The sequence below is a fragment of the Capra hircus genome, chromosome 20 (assembly GCF_001704415.2).
Source record: "Capra hircus breed San Clemente chromosome 20, ASM170441v1, whole genome shotgun sequence".
NCBI lineage: Eukaryota > Metazoa > Chordata > Mammalia > Artiodactyla > Bovidae > Capra > Capra hircus.
Window position 1 is genome coordinate 6836383 of NC_030827.1, and position 18393 is coordinate 6854775.

The window sequence follows — 18393 nt, forward strand, 5'->3', positions numbered from 1 at the left end:
AGAGATGGTTAAGATGGTAATTTTATGTTTGTTATATTTTACCACAGTTAAAAAGTTTTTAATTAGAGAATAAGATTAGTGCAACTAGAATCAACTTCATGTGTTCCAAAGGTGAACAGCAATGAAAAGAATATTATATACTTACTATATGTTCTGGAAGCATAGTTTGAATTGGTTATTTAAATTTCACAGTAACCTCATGGGATAAGTCCTAGTATTATCTCCATGGGTAACCAAGAGAAAGAGAGGTGACATAACTTTTTTCTTTTCTTTTTTTAAGTTTGTGTTTGCTGGCACTGAGTCTTCACTGTCGCGCGCAGGCTTTCTCTAGTTGGGTGAGCACGGAGCCAGACTGTTGCAGTGTGGAGGCTTCTCATTGAAACTCTTTTGCTAATTTTATTATCACCTGAATTCTCCTGTTACATAGGCAAATGATTAGGAAACAAATATGAATGAGGTTATTTATGTTTTTATTATTGAAATGATACCATGACCCTCTCGACTTAAATTTATTCCCTCAGTGAAGAATTATAAACAAGATATATTAATTTACTTAGCTGATATGATGAACATTCAAAATATTAGAGGATTACCAAATGAAACTTTTTTTATGAACTAAGACCCCAAATCTGTTTATCGATTTATTTATTTTGGTCACACGGCATAGCATGTGGTATGTTATTTCCCCAACCAGGGATCAAACCCACGCCCCCTGAATTGTAATAACAGTTCTTACCACTGGACTGCCAGGGACGTCCCCTCCAGATCTATTTTAAAATGGCAGTCCATTGTATATATTATCTTTGGCTATCAATTGTCAATTTTCTCTTATTTCTCTTGAGTACTCTGAGTAGGTAGTACTGAATTGAGGTGCTTTATCAAAAGGCTCTGCTTCCCGTGAGTTTAGAAAACTCATGAGCTCATATCTTCAGTTTTCAGTCTCTTTGCTTTGAAAGAAGATCTCTAGAAGATGTGATGAGTTCCTTAGCCTGGATAAGCTGGATTGTGTAACTGTCTTGAAATATTTGGGTAATGGATGTTTATGGTGTGTAGACCTATAGTTGTGATAATGAATGCAAGTTATAGAACTAAAGCCTTTCCTTTCAGGTTGCAGATTTGGATGATGAATTTGCTGACTTGGTTTTAGGAGAATTTAGTGAGAATTTTGATTTGCTACCAGCCGAAAAGGTAAATTTTATTAATCATTTACTTCTGACCAAGTTTTACTATTTGGATGTGGTTTGATGACTGTTGTAGATTTTTTTTCAACTTTGGATATCATTAAAAAATGCCGACTTAAAAATTATAACACTGTTAAAAATTAGAGAACATTGTTCATTTTCTGCATCCTTTTCCTTTCACTGTGATCATTTCACTGAGTAGTAGTAGGGAAATCACAGATAGAAATTTGTTTTTTTTTTTTAAATTTCCTGATATTTGAGACTACTATAATGGTCATTTTTCTCAGAACATTTTTTCTGAATCTGTTTTAATTGTTAGTGGAAACTTATTCTAGATCTTCCCAGGTTTTTGTTTTTTGTTTTTTTCTGGCTTTCTTATGAAATACATCAAACTAGAGAATTGTATTTGAATTATGGCAGATTTATTCAAGGTCTTTTTGGTTTTTTTCTGCCAGGAACCTTCTCCCATGAACAGTGTTTAAGTGGTAATGTGTTTTAAGTTGACTTCAAGATGAGCCCAGCAAATTCGCTTGATTATTTTTCATGGAAAGAATTAACGAAAAACATAAGATCTATAGATTAATTTTGAGCCATTTGAAGTTAGAGGTGTAAAAATGTTTTTTGCATGAAATGCTATAAGTTTGAATTTTTTTCTTGTTTAGTATTTGCATGGTTAGATGTGATGTTTACTATACCATTTAGTCACATAATATGATTTCTGTTTTCAAAGAGTTTACAGTATAAAATGAAGTTGACCCACCATTCCTCTTATCAATAGCTTGCAAACACATCTAAGCTTTTCTTGATTTTCGTGATCGTTTAAAAGTTGTTTCTAATTTTGGTACACCTCATTTTGTCTTGGATTTTATTTAATGTGGATTTAATTCATTTGAAGAAACTGGAATTCATATTTCTAACAAGTTCTTCTAGTAGACTATCAAGGTTAAATCACAAGTAATTAACTCACTTTTTCAAGAAATATTTTTATTCAACTACTTTATTTTAGACACTTTTCCAGTTTTTGGTGATTTAGTGCTGTTTTATGGGATTTGCTATAATGCTTATATAAATTTTACATTCTAGTGGATGGGGGGACAGACAGTAAACTAATAAATATATATCTAATATACCAGATAGTGATTAATGCTATTTACAATGAAAAATAAAGAATAAGGCCATAAAGAATGATGGTAGTGTGCTGAGGAGTGATATTTTACATGGTTAGTTAGAGAAAACATCTGATTCTGATATATTTTGGTGGAGACCAAAATACTACACGTGAAACATTTATATCTCTGCTTTATAGCTACAAACTGCACTACGCAGAGTAACACTGGCTCAGACAGCAGTGCCTGTGCTTTGTGGAAGTGCCCTGAAAAACAAAGGGGTCCAGCCCTTATTAGACGCCATTACTATGTACTTGCCTTCACCGGAAGAACGCAACTATGAATTTCTGTAAGTATAAAAGTACATAGATTAAAATCTTAGGTAGACAGATAGGTCTTATTTTTCAAAAATGGTAGCTGAATCACAATTTTTGAATAACATTGATGAAGAATATTATTGTAAACAATATATAGAGTCATTGTAATTTTTACTTGAAAGGGATGTTTGTCATCATCTCTTGTAACGTGCTATCTTTAAGATGGTGCTAAGAATGTGTGACTTCTTTGCTGTGTAAAAGTACAAGTGTTGACCCTTCCATCTTAGTCTGAAAAAAAGAGGTAGTACCCTGGGGGTGTTTGATAAATATGCTATAGATATATTTATATTTATTCTGGATTTCAAGATTTTCCATAAGCTCAAAATATTTTGTGACTGTAAGGAAAGGTCTGTTGTTTTACTCCTCTTGTGCCTAACAGCTTTGTCCTTGGTAATAAGTCCTCTAAAATCTAAGTGAGCTTTGTGCATAATGGCAGACAGAGGTGGACTTTAATCCTGTTAACTGGAATCTGAGTCTCTTTTCATCTCTCTCTATTGGAGAGGCATTATGGCAGTGTGATGATGAGCATGGACTGTGTACTACTTGAATTTAAATCTCAGGTCTTCCACGTTGCTTAACCTCTCATCTGTAAACTGCAGAAAGTGGAATTTATCTCATAAGATTGACACTAGAATAAATGAGCTAATATTTATAAAGCACATAGAGCAGTTCCTGGTATATGATCAAATCTCTATATAAGGACTTGTTAAATAAAATTTTGGAGAGAACAGGAATAAGATTAGAGCAGCTCAATAATAGAAGTGTCTAATCTCCTGAGTCATGGACTCCTTTGAAACTGATGAAAATATGGAGCTTTTTCCTCTGAAAAATGTACCTATGCACAAAATTTGGCAATTTGAGACTAATTCAGACTTTCTGAAACCTCTCAGTGAACACTAATTTAAGGACATCATTCTGTAAGTGTTGGTGTTCTAAACAAGTTCAAGTTTATAGTGTAGATTTATATGGCTATGCAGCTGAAGAAAAAGTGGGAGGAGAGAGTGAAAACAGTAATTGAAAAGTACCTTCTTGGGGTGGGACCTGGGAGGGGAGTTCAGGATTGGGAATTCATGTACACCCGTGGCAGATTCGTCAATGTATGGCAAAACCAATACAGTATTGTAAAGTAAAATAAAGTAAAAATAAAAATTAAAAAAAAAGAAAAGTGCCTTCTTGTTTATCCTCTATGGGGTTTTAAGAAGTGGTGTGATATTCCTAGGTGTATTTTTTGAGGAGGGATGTCTCAGCGAGAATTATTTGCTAATAGAAGTAATATTTGGAAGAGAATCCATTTTTTTTTGTTTTTTTCCAGTTTTGAAGCATTAATGGTAAGATCTCCAATAAGTAATCTAGTCCAGTGGAGGAAGAGAAGTACAGAATACAGTATTTAATTGTCCTGGGTTGCTAAATTAGAAGATAAGAGTAATCTTTGGAGGACATGAAGGTTAAGTTTATGCAGTGATTCTGATCTTACCTATATAGATATATAGGAGCTATATTTTAAAGGCTTTTCTGGAATTTCTCCTTTAATTTTTAGGCAGTGGTATAAGGGTGACTTATGTGCCCTGGCATTTAAAGTCCTCCATGACAAGCAGCGAGGCCCACTGGTTTTTATGCGCATATACTCAGGCATGATAAAACCCCAAACAGCCATCCATAATATTAATGGAAACTGCACGTAAGTAGAAGCCTAGGTTATTTTCTAAAACTTCTTATTTCTAAACTCATTTCTTCGTACTTTTACTAACATGAATCATGGTTTTACAGGGAGAGGATAAGTCGTCTGCTTTTGCCATTTGCTGACCAACATATAGAAATCCCTTTACTGACTGCTGGTAACATTGCTTTGACTGTTGGGCTTAAACATGTAAGTGACCAAATGGTTTCTGTAGGAAATAACAGCTTAAATGTTTAATTAAAAGTACGTAGTTTGTCATAGCAAAAACCCATAAACAATCCAAAAGCTATCAGTAGTGGAGTAATGAGTATTGTAGTACATTCATCAACATAGTCAAATCTCAAACATTTAATACAGAGAAAAATAAATTATGGAATACTATAAACACTATGGATTGTCTTCATATAAATTTCAAATCCAAGTAAAATAAATACATTATTTATGGATGCATACTTATGTTTAAGTTTGTATTAGATAGCGTTATTCTCATTAGGTTTTTTGCTTTCTTGATAACTTCAGAAAATTTAATTTTATAACTGATTATGTAAAAGTAAAGATATTTTCCTAATGAAGTCTTGTAAGGGCAAGAATTTTTGTCTCTTTTGCTCAAAGATAAATTTGATTTGCCAGATGAATTTTAAATGTATTTTTTGTTGTATGTGTGTTTTATTGTTGTTCTCCTCCAGGAGTGTTTTATTGTTAGAATTTACAACAGCAGTGTTTTGGATAGAATTCGTCTATAAGTTAAGTTAGCTTTACGAATGTACAGTTATAAGCAGCTTAGTGAATTAGTCTCTTTTAGGTTTTGATGAGGAGAAAGTGCTGCATTAAATTTTTCTTTGGTTTTCATGGTTTTTGGTGAAAGCTGAGGGCTTGCCTGTTGTGTTCATGCATCTTGTTTGCTTGCAGACTGCTACCGGAGACACCATTGTCTCATCCAAGTCCAGCGCATTAGCTGCATCTCGTCGAGCCAGAAGGGAGGGAGAAAAGAAGCAGAAAGAAAACAATGAAACAGAGAGGCTTTTATTGGCTGGCGTGGAGATTCCAGAACCTGTTTTCTTCTGTACCATAGAACCTCCATCGATGGCTAAGCAGCCAGGTACAAGTAGTCTTGGTGCATCAATTAATTAGTGCTCTGAAAATTTAGATAAAATAGTTACATTTTACTTCAAAAGGTTTTTTATGTCATTTTATGTCATTGAGTTCAGCATTTCAATTCAGTCGCTCAGTTGTGTCCAACTGTTTGTGACCCATGGACTGCAGCACATCAGGCTTCCGTTTATCACCAACTCCTGGAGTTTTGCCCAAACTCATGTCCATCAAATTGTGATACCATCCAACCATCTCATCCTCTGTTGTCCCCTTCTCCTCCTGCTTTCCATCTTTCCCAGCATCATGGTCTTTTCCATTGAGTCAGTTCTTCACATCAGGTGGCCGAAGTACTGGAGTTTCAGCTTCAGCATCAGTCCTTCCAATGAATATTCAGGACTGATTTCCTTTAGGATGGACTGGTTTATCTCCTTGCTGCACATGGGACTCTCAAGTGTCCTCTCCAACACCATAGTTCAAAAGCATCAGTTCTTTGGTACTCAGCTTTCTCTATAGTCCAACTCTCACATCCATACATAACTACTGGAAAAACCATAGCTTTGGCTAGACGGACCTTTGTTGGCAAAGTAATGTCTCTGTTTTTTAATATGCTGTCTAGGTTGGTCGTAGCTTTTCCTCCAAGGAGCAAGTGTCTTCTAATTTCATGGCTGCATTCACCATCTGCAGTGATTTTGGAGCCCAAGAAAATAAAGTCTTTCACTGTTTCCATTGTTTCCCCATCTGTTTGCCATGAAGTGATGGGACCAGATGCCATGATCTTAGTTTTCTGAATGTTGAAATTATAGTTGGCCCTTCCTGTACTTGGTTCCTCCATATCTGACTTCGTATATAAGAAGACCTGCATCAAATCCATGTTATTCAAGGGTCAGCTGTATTCTTACTTCTTCTTTGGTGTGATCATCATCATAGAGTAGGCACATTAGCATCTCTTTATTCATAATTAGCTTCTTCGCATTTGTTTCTGAAGGCTTTTTTGTTAGCTTCTTAACCTTTGCAGAGTATAATCAGATGATGTTACTGTCCCATGTAAAACCTTTCAATGGCTTCCCAGTGCAAATCCAGACTTCACCATGGCCTTCAAACCTTTCATGATGTGATTGATCTCTGTCACACATCTCCTCATCTGATGCCGCTCTTTCTTTTATCTACCATTACATTGGCCTTCTTGTTTCTTCAGTAGAAACCATTCCTTGCACAGCCATTTCCTCTATCTGGAATTCTTTTTCTCTGGGATTTTACTTAGCACATCATTCTTTTTGGTTTATGTCTTTATCTAAATCATCATGGACAGGTCTTTCCACGTCGCTAAATCTCAAGTAACCTCCCATCACTGTCTTGTCACTTTTTAAAATTCTCTATAAAACATTTCTGGCTATGTGAAATAACTGTCATTGTAGTACCGTATCTTAAAAAATAAAATGTAAAGGTAACAGTTACTGTTTATCCTCTAGATTTGGATCATGCATTGAAATGCCTTCAGCGTGAAGATCCCAGTTTGAAAGTGAAGCTAGATCCTGATTCTGGACAAGTACGCATATTATTATTTAATTCCACAAATCTTTCAATAATAATGTTTGTGTGCAAGAGAGTTTTTAAGTGCATTTGTCTAAAGCATTGTTATGTCCATGCACCTGAAAGAAAAGGCCTTCTACTTTGGCTCTCTGATAATATAAATTTCTGATTATTATTTTTACTGTCAAGCTAAATTCTCCTTAATTCCTCAGCATGATTATACCTTACTTATAAAAACTACTCTCCAACATTTTTATCTTCCAGAACACAGCCTTTTGTGAAATTTTGAAATAAATTTTTCAACCCCAAGACAACACTTTGAATCTCTTAGGCTAAAACTTACAGAAACAGTTTACTAAAGGGAGGATGCAAAGATACTTTTAATGATGATAACACACATAAAATGGGTGAGAAGTGACAGACTGTGGCCAACAGTATGGGAAGAAATATAGAGTCTAAAGTAGGTACAGGACTGCACTGTGTATTATGGTATAGTAGAAGAACACATGTTCGTTCTACATCTTCTTTTTAGGGAGGCAGAGTAGAGTTATATAAAATATCGAGAAAAAGTTCCTTTAAAAGATTATAAATTTGCCTGTAAAAAGGATAAGCTCATTTTAGTTAATCTGGAAAGTGTGAAGTACTTTTGTTTCCTAAATGCCAACTAAATGATGAAGCAGCTTAGTTTAATTGATTCTGAAGCTGCAACAGCAATCGCAATAGGAACTTTATTTAAAAACCACCAATACATGTTTTTTAAAAAATAACATGCAAGTGGACAAAGTAAAGAATTAAAGTTTCCCTTTCAGTCTTTCAATCCTGTTCTACAGAGATAATCAGTGAATAGCTTTTCACACTTTTCCAAACATCTATTTTCTGCCATGCCATGTTATAAAGCATAATATATATGTGCAGATATATAGCAAGTTGTTCTATTTGTATTACTCAACAACTTGCTTCTTTCCAAATAATTTACTTTTTTAACTTTATATTAAAGTATCACAGTCATATACCAAATAGTCTTTTATTGTTGTTTCTTACAGTTTTTTTACACTGAAAAGAAATCAGAAACAGCCAAGGAAGAGACACATAGGGCAAAGTCTGGGAGAGTTCTAAATGCAAAGCTTTCTTCATCCTCTTGACTCTGTGGAGCACTGCCAGCCAGGGAAGCTCACCTAAGCCTTCGATGTCCAGAGATTTTGCTGGACCATAATCACATACTGCCTATGTGGTTGACATTTAATCTCTCGTGCCTCTTGTAGGTTTGGGCTGCTACCTTCACTCTCTAGGTTGTGAATGGGTCTGGCTATTCCAAAACCTGTTTCATAAGTCGCGTTGTCAGACTATCTGGTGGACAAAGGCACCAGGCAAGCAAAGACACTTCTATAAGGGAGCATTTTGGCCTAGAGATAACTTTCCAGTAGCTAAAGGCAAGGGCCAGATCTCTTTTGGAGTTGAAGTTAATGTTTCACTATACAGATGGTATATGAATAAAATGGGGCAAATAGAATTACTTGTGCTGTACTCTCCCATACACAAAGACCTTCAGGAATAACTATTTTTGTGTTATTTTGTTTTCTGGGTTTGGTTTTTTTTTTAATGTTTTAATGCGAATTTGGCTGTTCTAACAAGGACCCAAAATGACATCGGTTCAAAAAAGATAAAAGTCAGTTTCTCTGTCACTTAAAGGTTCAAGCTACTCTAGTAGTTTTTTTTTTTTCTTTTCATTCTTTGTTTATTCCATGAGTAGTCACATATTGTTATAATCTGAATTTTGTTAAATTTAATATGGCCTGCTTTTATTTATTTTTTTAAAAAATTGTATTTATTTATATACATTTTGGAGGCTAATTACTTTACAATATGGTTTTGGTTTTGCCATACATTGACATGAATCTGCCATGGGTGTACATGTGTTCCCCATCCTGAACCCCCCCTCCCACCTCCCTCCCCATCCCATCCCTCTGGGTCATCCCAGTGCACCAGCCCCAAGCACCCTGTATCATGCATTGAACCTGGACTGGTGATGCATTTCATATATGATAATATACATGTTTCAATGCCATTCTTCCAAACCATCCCATCCTTGCCCTCGCCCACAGAGTCCAAAAGACTATTCTATACATCTGTATCTCTTTTGCTGTCTCGCATACAGGGTTATCGTTACCATCTTTCTAAATTCCATATATATACGTTAGTATACTGTATTGGTGTTTTTCTTTCTGGCTTACTTCACTCTGTATAATAGGCTCCAGTTTCATCCACCTCATTAGAACTGATTCAAATGTATTCTTTTTAATGGCTGAGTAATACTCCATTGTATATATGTACCACAGCTTTCTTATCCATTCATGTGCTGATGGACATCTAGGTTGCTTCCATGTCCTGGCTATTATAAACAGTGCTGTGATGAACATTGGGGTACACGTGTCTCTTTCAATTCTGGTTTCCTTGGTGTGTATGCCCAGCAGTGGGATTGCTGGGTCATATTGCTCTAGTAGTTTTGACTGCCCACAAAACTGTAAGGTTAAGGTGTCTAGGATGGTTGGGAAATAGCCATGTGATTGCTAGGGTTTGGGAGAGGGGTTATTTCCCTCATTCACAAGATGTTGCCCTCATTCATGTTTCAAGATAGTTATCTACATCTTCATTAAGAGAATGGTTTTATTTATCCTTAAAGATATAACGTAGAAGTTGACAGCATCATTGATACTTACATCCATTGGCTAGAACTTAGCTTTGTGGTTGGGAAGCATGGTTCTGGTTCAGATGCCACTTAGCCAGCTAATAACCCAGCTATCACAGAGTAAGAGACTGGCTGCACTGGCTCTTAGTGGTGGCGCATGGGATCTTCATCGGGGCGTGAGCACTGACTAGTTACCCGGCCAGGGATCAAACCCAGGCCCCCTCCATTGGGAATGTGGAATCTTAGCCCTGGACCACCCTGTGATTCACTTTTAATTGATTTATTATTACAGTCAGAGAAGTTAAAAACAGTGTTTTGATGTAGGAGCCAAAAAATGTTTACAGGAGAAATTTTGTTTGTAAGTAATGGGAAACAAAATATATTGATATCATACCTTTATTTAGTATTTTGTGATAAACAATTTTTCCTTTACCTTTGTTTTGTTTTCTTCCTCTTTTACCTAGACTGTCCTTTGTGGCATGGGGGAGTTACATATTGAAATTATTCATGACCGAATCAAGAGGGAATATGGCCTAGAAACCTATCTCGGGCCCCTCCAGGTGGCATACCGCGAGGCCATCCTAAATTCAGTTCGTGCCACAGGTAAATACAACATTTAGAATTTCCTGGTCCTTGTTGCTCTCTTTCTCTCCAGGATCTGTTTGCTGCATCTCTTAGTTTAATTTCATAAAGCAGGGTTTATATTCACTAGTGTCTTCCATCAGTGAGGACAGGTTTTATATGTGTTTTCTTGATTTTTTTTAGAATTTGTTTGCTTTAGGCATGGCCCTATTTCATTGCCACTCATTTATTACATATACTGGCTGAGCCACTCGTCAAGCAGGTACACAGTGGGATTAACCATTGAAGTGACAGCTCATACTGGTCTTCAATACCAGAATGAGTATAAGAATTTGAAGTTGGTATGCCAGTTTTTACTCCATAAAATAATAGAAATGGGGAGTGGGGAAGGTAGAATTAGAAGGGAGTCAAATGGTACCAACTTCCAGTTATAAGATAAATAAGTACTAGGGATGTGACGTACACCATGATAAAGATAATTAATAGTGCTATACATTATAAGTGAAAGTTAAGAGAGTATATCCTAAGAGTCCTCATCACAAAGGAAAAAATCTTTTTCTATTTCTTTAATGTTGTATCTATATGAGATGGTAGATGTTCACCAAACTAATTGTGGTAATTATTTCATGATCTATGTAAGTTAAATCCTTGTGTTATACACCTGAAACTCCTACAGTGCTGTATGTCAATTATATCTCAGCAAAATTACAGATAATTTTAAAAAGAAACATAGAGTGGAAAATAATTTTCTCTATTTAATAAACATGGTAATCTTGTGCTGTTGGTATTCTTGGGAAACTAAAGTTTTTATATTTCTGTGCCAAAATGTAAGAATTCATGCTTTTTCTACATATGATCTTTGCAGTTTGGTTCCCTTAAGTAAAAGAACATGAGAGTTATTCCCATCCCCACAATAAGAAAACTTGGACAGGTTTGTGAAAAAATATAGAAAAGAGATGTTTAGCGTAACTAGGAACTTTTAAGCACTTCAGTTTAGTCGCTCAGTCGTGTCCAACTCTTGGCTATCCCATGAATCGCAGCACGCCAGGCCTCCCTGTCCATCACCAACTCCCAGAGTTCACTCAGACTCACGTCTGTCGAGTCAGTGATGCCATCCAGCCATCTCATCCTCGGTCATCTCCTTCTCCTCCGGCCCCCAGTCCCTCCCAGCATCAGAGTCTTTTCCATTGAGTCAACTCTTCGTATGAGGTGGCCAGAGTACTGGAGTTTCAGCTTTAGCATCATTCCTTCCAAAGAAATCCCAGGGTTGATCTCCTTCAGAATGGACTGGTTGGATCTCCTTGCAGTCCAAGGGACTCTCGAGAGTCTTCTCCAACACCACAGTTCAAAAGCATCAATTCTTCGGTGCTCAGCCTTCTTCACAGTCCAACTCTCTCATCCATACATAACTACTGGAAAAACCATAGCCTTGACTAGACGGACCTTAGTTGGCAAAGTAATATCTCTGCTTTTGAATATGCTATCTAGGTTGGTCATAACTTTTCTTCCAAGGAGTAAGCGTCTTTTAATCACTTCAGTGGTTTGTAAATAGGCCAGGTGATTACTTTTCATTGAAACTTGAAAAATTAAGCAGGATTAGGTACATGATGACAAATGACATGATGATTTCTCTTTCTGGACTTTATATTTGGAAAAACAAGATGCTTGGAAAATATAAATAACCTCTCTCAAATTAATGTCTGAAGTGGTTATAATATGATGGAAACTTCCAGAGGTTAAAGAAAGGAAGGTGGAACAGGAATCTTGGAAAATAACTCAGCACCTAAGCCACTAGCTATTCTGGAGAAATCTGTGGTCATAGTTAACTTGCTGCTTGAGAGCCACATTCTCATGGAAACAATATGGAAAGTCTTCTCCATAAAAGAAGGTGACAAGGAAACTTACCTGACTGGCTTTTGACAAAGGGGCAGAATGTCTGAGGATTTGTAACCATAGGCATTTTTAGTCTAAGTTCATAGAACCAGTATAATCTATAAAACTCCAAGCCAAGAAGAACTAAGTGTGAAGTCCTCTTGGTTGGTGATAGACCAAGGAGCCTTGAGAAAGCAAACATTGGGCTCTTCAGGTAAATGTACCCTCAATCCAGGCCTCAAAGATTCCACAAAGTAAAATGAACGCACAATTTTTTTTTTAAGTTTTAAAATAATAAAACCTTGAGAAAAGGCACAGTGAGCAAAAAGAAAGCAGTAGAAACAATAAACCTCATAGGCAGACCAGTAAAGGCTTCTGATACCGGAATTACCAAGTACAGAGTATATAAAATATTGTTTTTGAAGAAATAAAAAAGGGGATTAAAAAGTATTAGTAAGAAATAGGAAACTTTCAAAAATAAGCAATGGAATGTTATCTGAAAAAGAAAGGAAATGTTCAAAAAACTGATGGGGTTGTGTCATAAGGACGTAGGAACCAACCTGAAGAGGCTACACTGGCTAACTGTGGGTTAATTTGAGCTCTAGAATAGCTAAGAACAATAATTAAGCCATTGACAGAAAGCTAGAATTCATGAGGCCATACCGATAATAGATCAACAAGAAGAGACTGCTTTTCCTTACACTGAAATGCCAAGTACTGACCGTTAGATGTTGAGGAGGAGGGTTGGAATAGAAAATCGTCATTTTGCAAATAGTTAATATTGTGTACGTTGTTAAATAACATATTTGCATAGCCTTCAAGTGTCTCCTTCTAAATTGCTTATTAGTTATAAAGTGAAAAGCTAGTAACCAGATGCTGCAGCTGTCAGACCACACCTTGACTGAACAGTCAGACCACCAGTGATCACATGCTGTTGAGGCACAGGTTACATTTGTGTACATCTAGAAAATCATCAAAATGTACAGGCATTAAAGAAGACCGAAGTTCAGTGGGAAACCATACTATTCATGAGACTTCCCTGGTGGTCCAGGGGCTAAGATTGTGCTCCTAATGCCTGGGGCCGGGACTCTGATCCCTGGGCTGGGAACTATTAATAGATCCCACGTACCACAGCTGAGAGTTCACATGCCACATCTAAAGGTTGTGCATGCTGCAACTAAGACCTGGTGCAGCCAAATACATTTTTTGAAAAAGAGAATGAAAGAAGACTATAGATAAGAACCATACTGTTCATAGATAAGAGGACTGAATAGCATGAGGGTGCCAGTTCTACCCAAAGAAGTGTATCAGACTTTAGTACTTATTATAAAAGCAGTCGTCATGATACTGATCAGTTGATCAAGCTAGGAACAGACAAATATACCAGGGAAACAAACCAGAGAGCTTAGAAACACACATATCTATATGAAAATGCACCTTTCACAGAGTGATATTGAAGCTCAGTGGGAAAGGGCTGACTGAATTTCAATAAATGGGCCTGGACAAACTATTCACATGGGCAAAGATTTAGATTCCTCCCACATACTGTACCTAAACCTCAATTCCAGTTGAATTTAAAAGCCTAAATAAGAGGAGAGTTGGGAAGTCTCCCTTTGAGGACAGAAGAATAAAGAGAATAAATGCTAATGCATGCAAAAGAGGAAAGAAAGAAAACCCCAGTGCTTTATGAAAGCTTTTAAACTTTCAAATTTTTGGAAGACAGTATAGGAGAACTTAACCAGGTAAGGCTGAAACTATGAACTAAAAGATTAGTAAATTTGATGTTGTTGAAATTAAGAAGGTATTAGAATATAGTAAAAGCAAAAAGATACACTGAGAGAAGATATTTGCCTCATATAAAACTGACAGATTAGAATCCAAAAATCACTAAAAACATGGCAACCAATGAAGTAGAAAAGTGAGCAAAAAAGGTTGAACAGACATTTCACAAAAGAGGCCGAAGGCCCATGAACATATTAAAAGATTCTCAGTGATTAGGGTCATGCGAGTTAAAAGACGAGATGCCCTTAACACCAACAAGATTGGCAAGAAAACAGCTTGTCAACTTGGTTATGAAGTTGGCTATGTGTAGACCTTAGTTCTCAGCAGTTCCTCTAGTAGGTATCAGTAGGTATTAGTCCTGGGTGTTCATTGGAAGGACTGATGTTGAAGCTGAAACGCCAATATTTTGGCCACCTGATGTGAAGAGCTGACTCATTTGAAAAGACCCTGATGCTGGGAAAGACTGAGAGCGGGAGAAGAAGGGGACGACGGAGGATGAGATGGCTGGATGGCATCACCAACTCGATGGACATGGGTTTGGGTGAACTCCGGGAGTTGGTGATGCACAGGGAGGCCTGGAGTGCTGCGGTTCATGGGGTCTCAGTGTCGGACATGACTGAGCAACTGAACTGAACAAGTGGTTTCTTGACTGCTTCTCCCTTGATTAGCAACAGTTCCAAATCTGCCCTGTGGAACTCAGGGAAGGTCATAGAGGCTGGAGTCTTGCCTACAAGAAATGGGGGACAAAAGGGCCTCCATGCCAGAGAGCCCCACAGGGCCCCACTCAGTTTCACTGACCACAGTTGCTTGTTGACAAATGAAGGATACCATTTTCATTTTAACAAATAGATCAGTATTTTTGGAGGGAAGAAATCATAAACATTAAATAAAGAATATATTGCTTGAACAGTATGAAATTTAACTGTTGTCAAGGTTAAAAACCTTTTAATTTTCATTAGATAACCTATTGTACTCAATAAGTGTTTTAAGTAAAAATTTTGTGCTTAAAAGAATTTCGGTCACATAAATGTTTAAATGTATGATCTGCATGTCAGAACTTGTGTGTTCATCTGCCTTAACACACCCTAACACTGAAGCACTATTAATAGGTGATTGAGAGCAGGTGTTTAACGTTGATAAACACAGAATCTACGCTTTCTTGATAGAACTATTTATTCTGCCATTTTTATACTGTGCTTAGTGTCTTTATTGGTATTCTCTTCCACTTTATCTTCCATGAGACCTTGAACTTGTTGACTGTAATCAACTTGTTGGACTTGATTTTGCCAGTTGTGGCACCTTGACACCTTTCCAGAACAGATCTCTGAGGTACTATATTCAATTTGTTTACAGATACCTTAGATAGAACTTTAGGAGACAAACGGCATCTTGTGACTGTAGAACTGGAAGCAAAACCCATGGAAACAGCATCTCTTCTGCCCGTTATCGAGTATGCAGCAAGTGTTGCCGGAGACCTCTCGCAGGCCTCCCGAGAGGCCTTTGAAAATGGCGTTCACAGTGCGTGCCTCCAAGGTGAGGTAGTCAAATCAGAGTAAGCATGAGTCTCACTTTCAACCCCTTCTGATAACAAGTTATTTCATTCTTCCTTTCTAACTTTGGGGGTATTTTCTCCCTATTTCTCTCCATCATGCGTATGTCATACCCTGTGGTCGTCCCACAGTATTGCATGTTCTGTTCTGTTTTTTTCAGTCTTTTGTTCACTTTGCTTTTCAGTTTTGGAGGTTTCTTCTGATACATCTTTTAACTCAGACTTTCCTCAGCCGTGTCCCATCTGAGCACGTCAGTGGTCTTCTTCCTTTCTGTTACAGTGTTTTTGATCTGAGGCATTTCTTTTTGTTGTTTCTTAGGACTTCTGTCCCTCTGCTATCATGATCATCTATTCTTAGTGCCCTTTACTTTGTCTGTTACAGCCCTTAGCATGTTAATCAAAGTTTACATTCTCAGTGTGATCATTCAGTATTCCTGCCATGTCTGGTTCTGATGCTTGCTCTCTGTGTTCAGATTGTGCTCTTTGCCCTTCAGCATTTTTCCTGATAGCCAGATAGGATACACTGGGTAAAAGGGACTGCTCTAAACTGGCCTTTAGTACTGTGGTGGTGAGGTGAGGGTGAGGGGGAGTGTCTGTACCCCGAAGATTGGGTCTTAGCCGGTGCCCTTGACCTCTGAGCTGCACAGCTGTTTCTCAGTCCTTTCATCCCCCATAGGTGGGACACAAGGGCTGGAGTAGACTGGAATTGGGTGCTTCCCTCAAGTCATCTAGGCTCTGATACCCCTTCGGGTTTGGCTCTGATACACTAGTTTCCTCTGAGGGCCGACCTTAAGAATAGAATGCCTTGGAGTATTTCAGAAAGAATTCCTCTCCACTACCACCCTCGTGAATCTCTAATATTTACTGTGAGAACCTACTTGAGATCACAAAATTCTGCCCCTCCCCACCCCCAAGACTGGGTCCCCCTGGAGTTTTTAACTCTGACTGGACCACTCTGAGCCTCAAACAGTTTAACAATTACAGTTCAGTGCAACTCCCTGCACTGACCTCTCTCTCCAGTCTTAGGGACAGTGGTTTGCCCTTTGTCCTCCCCTGTCCAGTCAATCCAGTAAGAGTTGTTGCCTTTTATTTATTATTTAGAACAGTGTGATCACTTCAAAGCTCTTCACTTGCAGGACACTGGAAGTTCTCTGCCTCTTTACACATTTCAGTTACCCCTCACTGAATACAATACAGTCCTAATACAGTTTTCCCCCTTACCTAGGACCATTGCTTGGATCCCCAGTTCAAGATGTAGCAGTTACTTTACATTCTTTGGTAATTCATCCCGGTACCTCCACAACTATGATTTCTGCCTGTGTCTCAAGATGCCTACAAAAGGTATGGACGTGTCCTAATCCTTTTTGCTTTGTAATTGTGATTGTGATTTTCATTTCGTTAACCTGCCCTCTAAGGGATAAAAATAAGAGGCTTATGGAAGCTTCCTGATTGAAGAAGCTGCTGTAACAGTGCTTCCTGTTAAAGTGCTGCACTCAATATGCCAGCAAATCTGGAAAACTCAGCAGTGGCCACAGGACTGGAAAAGGTCAGTTTTCATTCCAATCCCAAAGAAAGGCAATGCCAAAGAATGTTCAAATTATCACACAATTGCACTCATCTCTTGTACTAGCAAAGTAATGCTCAAAATTCTCCAAACAAGGCTTCAATAGTATGTGAACTGAGAACCTCCAGTTGTTCAAGCTGGTTTTAGAAAAGGCAGAGGAACCAGAGGTCAAATTGCGAGCATCTGTTGGATCATCAAAAAGCAAGAGAGTCCAGAAAAACATCTGCTTTATTGACTGCACCAAAGCCTTTGACTGTGTAGATCACAGCAAACTATGGAAAATTCTTAAAGAGTTGGGAATACCAGACCACCTTACCTGCCTCCTGAGAAATCTATATTCAGATCAACAGTTAGAACTGGACATGAAACAACAGACTGGTTCCAAAATGGGAAAGGAGTATGTCAAGGCTGTATATTGTCTCCCTGCTTATTTAACTTCTGTGCAGAGTACATCATGCTAAATGCCAGGCTGGAAGAAGCACAAGCTGGAATCAAGATTGCTGGGAGAAATATCAACAACCTCAGATACGCAGATGACACCAAGCTTATGGCAGAAAGTGAAGAGGAACTAAAGAGCCTTTCGATGAAAGTGAAAGAGAGTGAAAAAGTTGGCTTAAAACTCAACATTCAAAAAACTAAGACCATGGCATCCGGTCCCATCACTTCATAGCAAATAGATGGGGAAACAATGGAAGCAGTGAGAGACTTTATTTTCTTGGGCCCTAAAATCCCTGCAGATGGTGACTGCAGCTAGAAAATTTAAAGACGATTGATCGTTAGAAGAAAAGCTATGAGCAACCTAGACAGCATATTAAAAAGCAGAGACCTTGCTTTGCCAACAAAGGTCCATCTAGTCAAAGCTATGGTTTTTCCAGTGGTCATGTATGAATGTGAGAGTTGGACTCTAAAGAAAGCTGAGGGCCAAAGAATAGATGCTTTTGAGCTGTGGTGTTGGAGAAGACTCTTGAGAGTCCCTTGGACTGCAAGGAGATCCAACCAGTCCACCCTAAAGGAAGTTAGTCCTGAATATTCATTGGAAGGACTGATGCTGAAGCTGAAGCTCCAATACTTTGACCACCTGATTTGAAGAACTGACTCATTGGAAAAGACCCTGATGCTGGGAAAGATTGAAGGCAGGAGGGAAAGGGGACAACAGAGGATGAGATGGTTGGATGGCATCACTGACTCAACAAACAAGAGTTTGAGCACTCTGGGAGTTGGTGATGGACAGGGGTGCCTGGCATGCTGCAGTCCATGGAGTCACAAAGAGCTGGACATGACTGAGGGACCGAACTGAACTGAATCCTTTTTGCTTTAAGGTACTCTCTGGACAGCCCTGCACCACTAATCTGCAGACAGCTGTACTCCCAGTGCCTGACCTTGTGTTCTTGCAT

General features: G+C 38.0%; 1 protein-coding gene across 3 annotated transcripts in view; it reads left to right on the plus strand.

The window, feature by feature from the left end:
- The window catches only part of GFM2 (G elongation factor mitochondrial 2), a 51226-nt gene that overhangs the window by 25671 nt on the left and 7162 nt on the right, over window positions 1-18393 (plus strand). For 2 of the 3 annotated variants that reach the window (XM_018065536.1, XM_018065537.1), the window contains exons 11-20: window positions 281-335; window positions 1108-1188; window positions 2488-2636; window positions 4202-4342; window positions 4432-4531; window positions 5252-5441; window positions 6904-6980; window positions 10115-10253; window positions 15240-15419; window positions 16661-16776. In XM_018065536.1, coding sequence (XP_017921025.1) covers window positions 281-335; window positions 1108-1188; window positions 2488-2636; window positions 4202-4342; window positions 4432-4531; window positions 5252-5441; window positions 6904-6980; window positions 10115-10253; window positions 15240-15419; window positions 16661-16776 — 1228 coding nt within the window. The remainder of the gene's footprint in view (window positions 1-280; window positions 336-1107; window positions 1189-2487; window positions 2637-4201; window positions 4343-4431; window positions 4532-5251; window positions 5442-6903; window positions 6981-10114; window positions 10254-15239; window positions 15420-16660; window positions 16777-18393) is intronic. The other variant, XM_018065538.1, reaches the window with a different exon arrangement.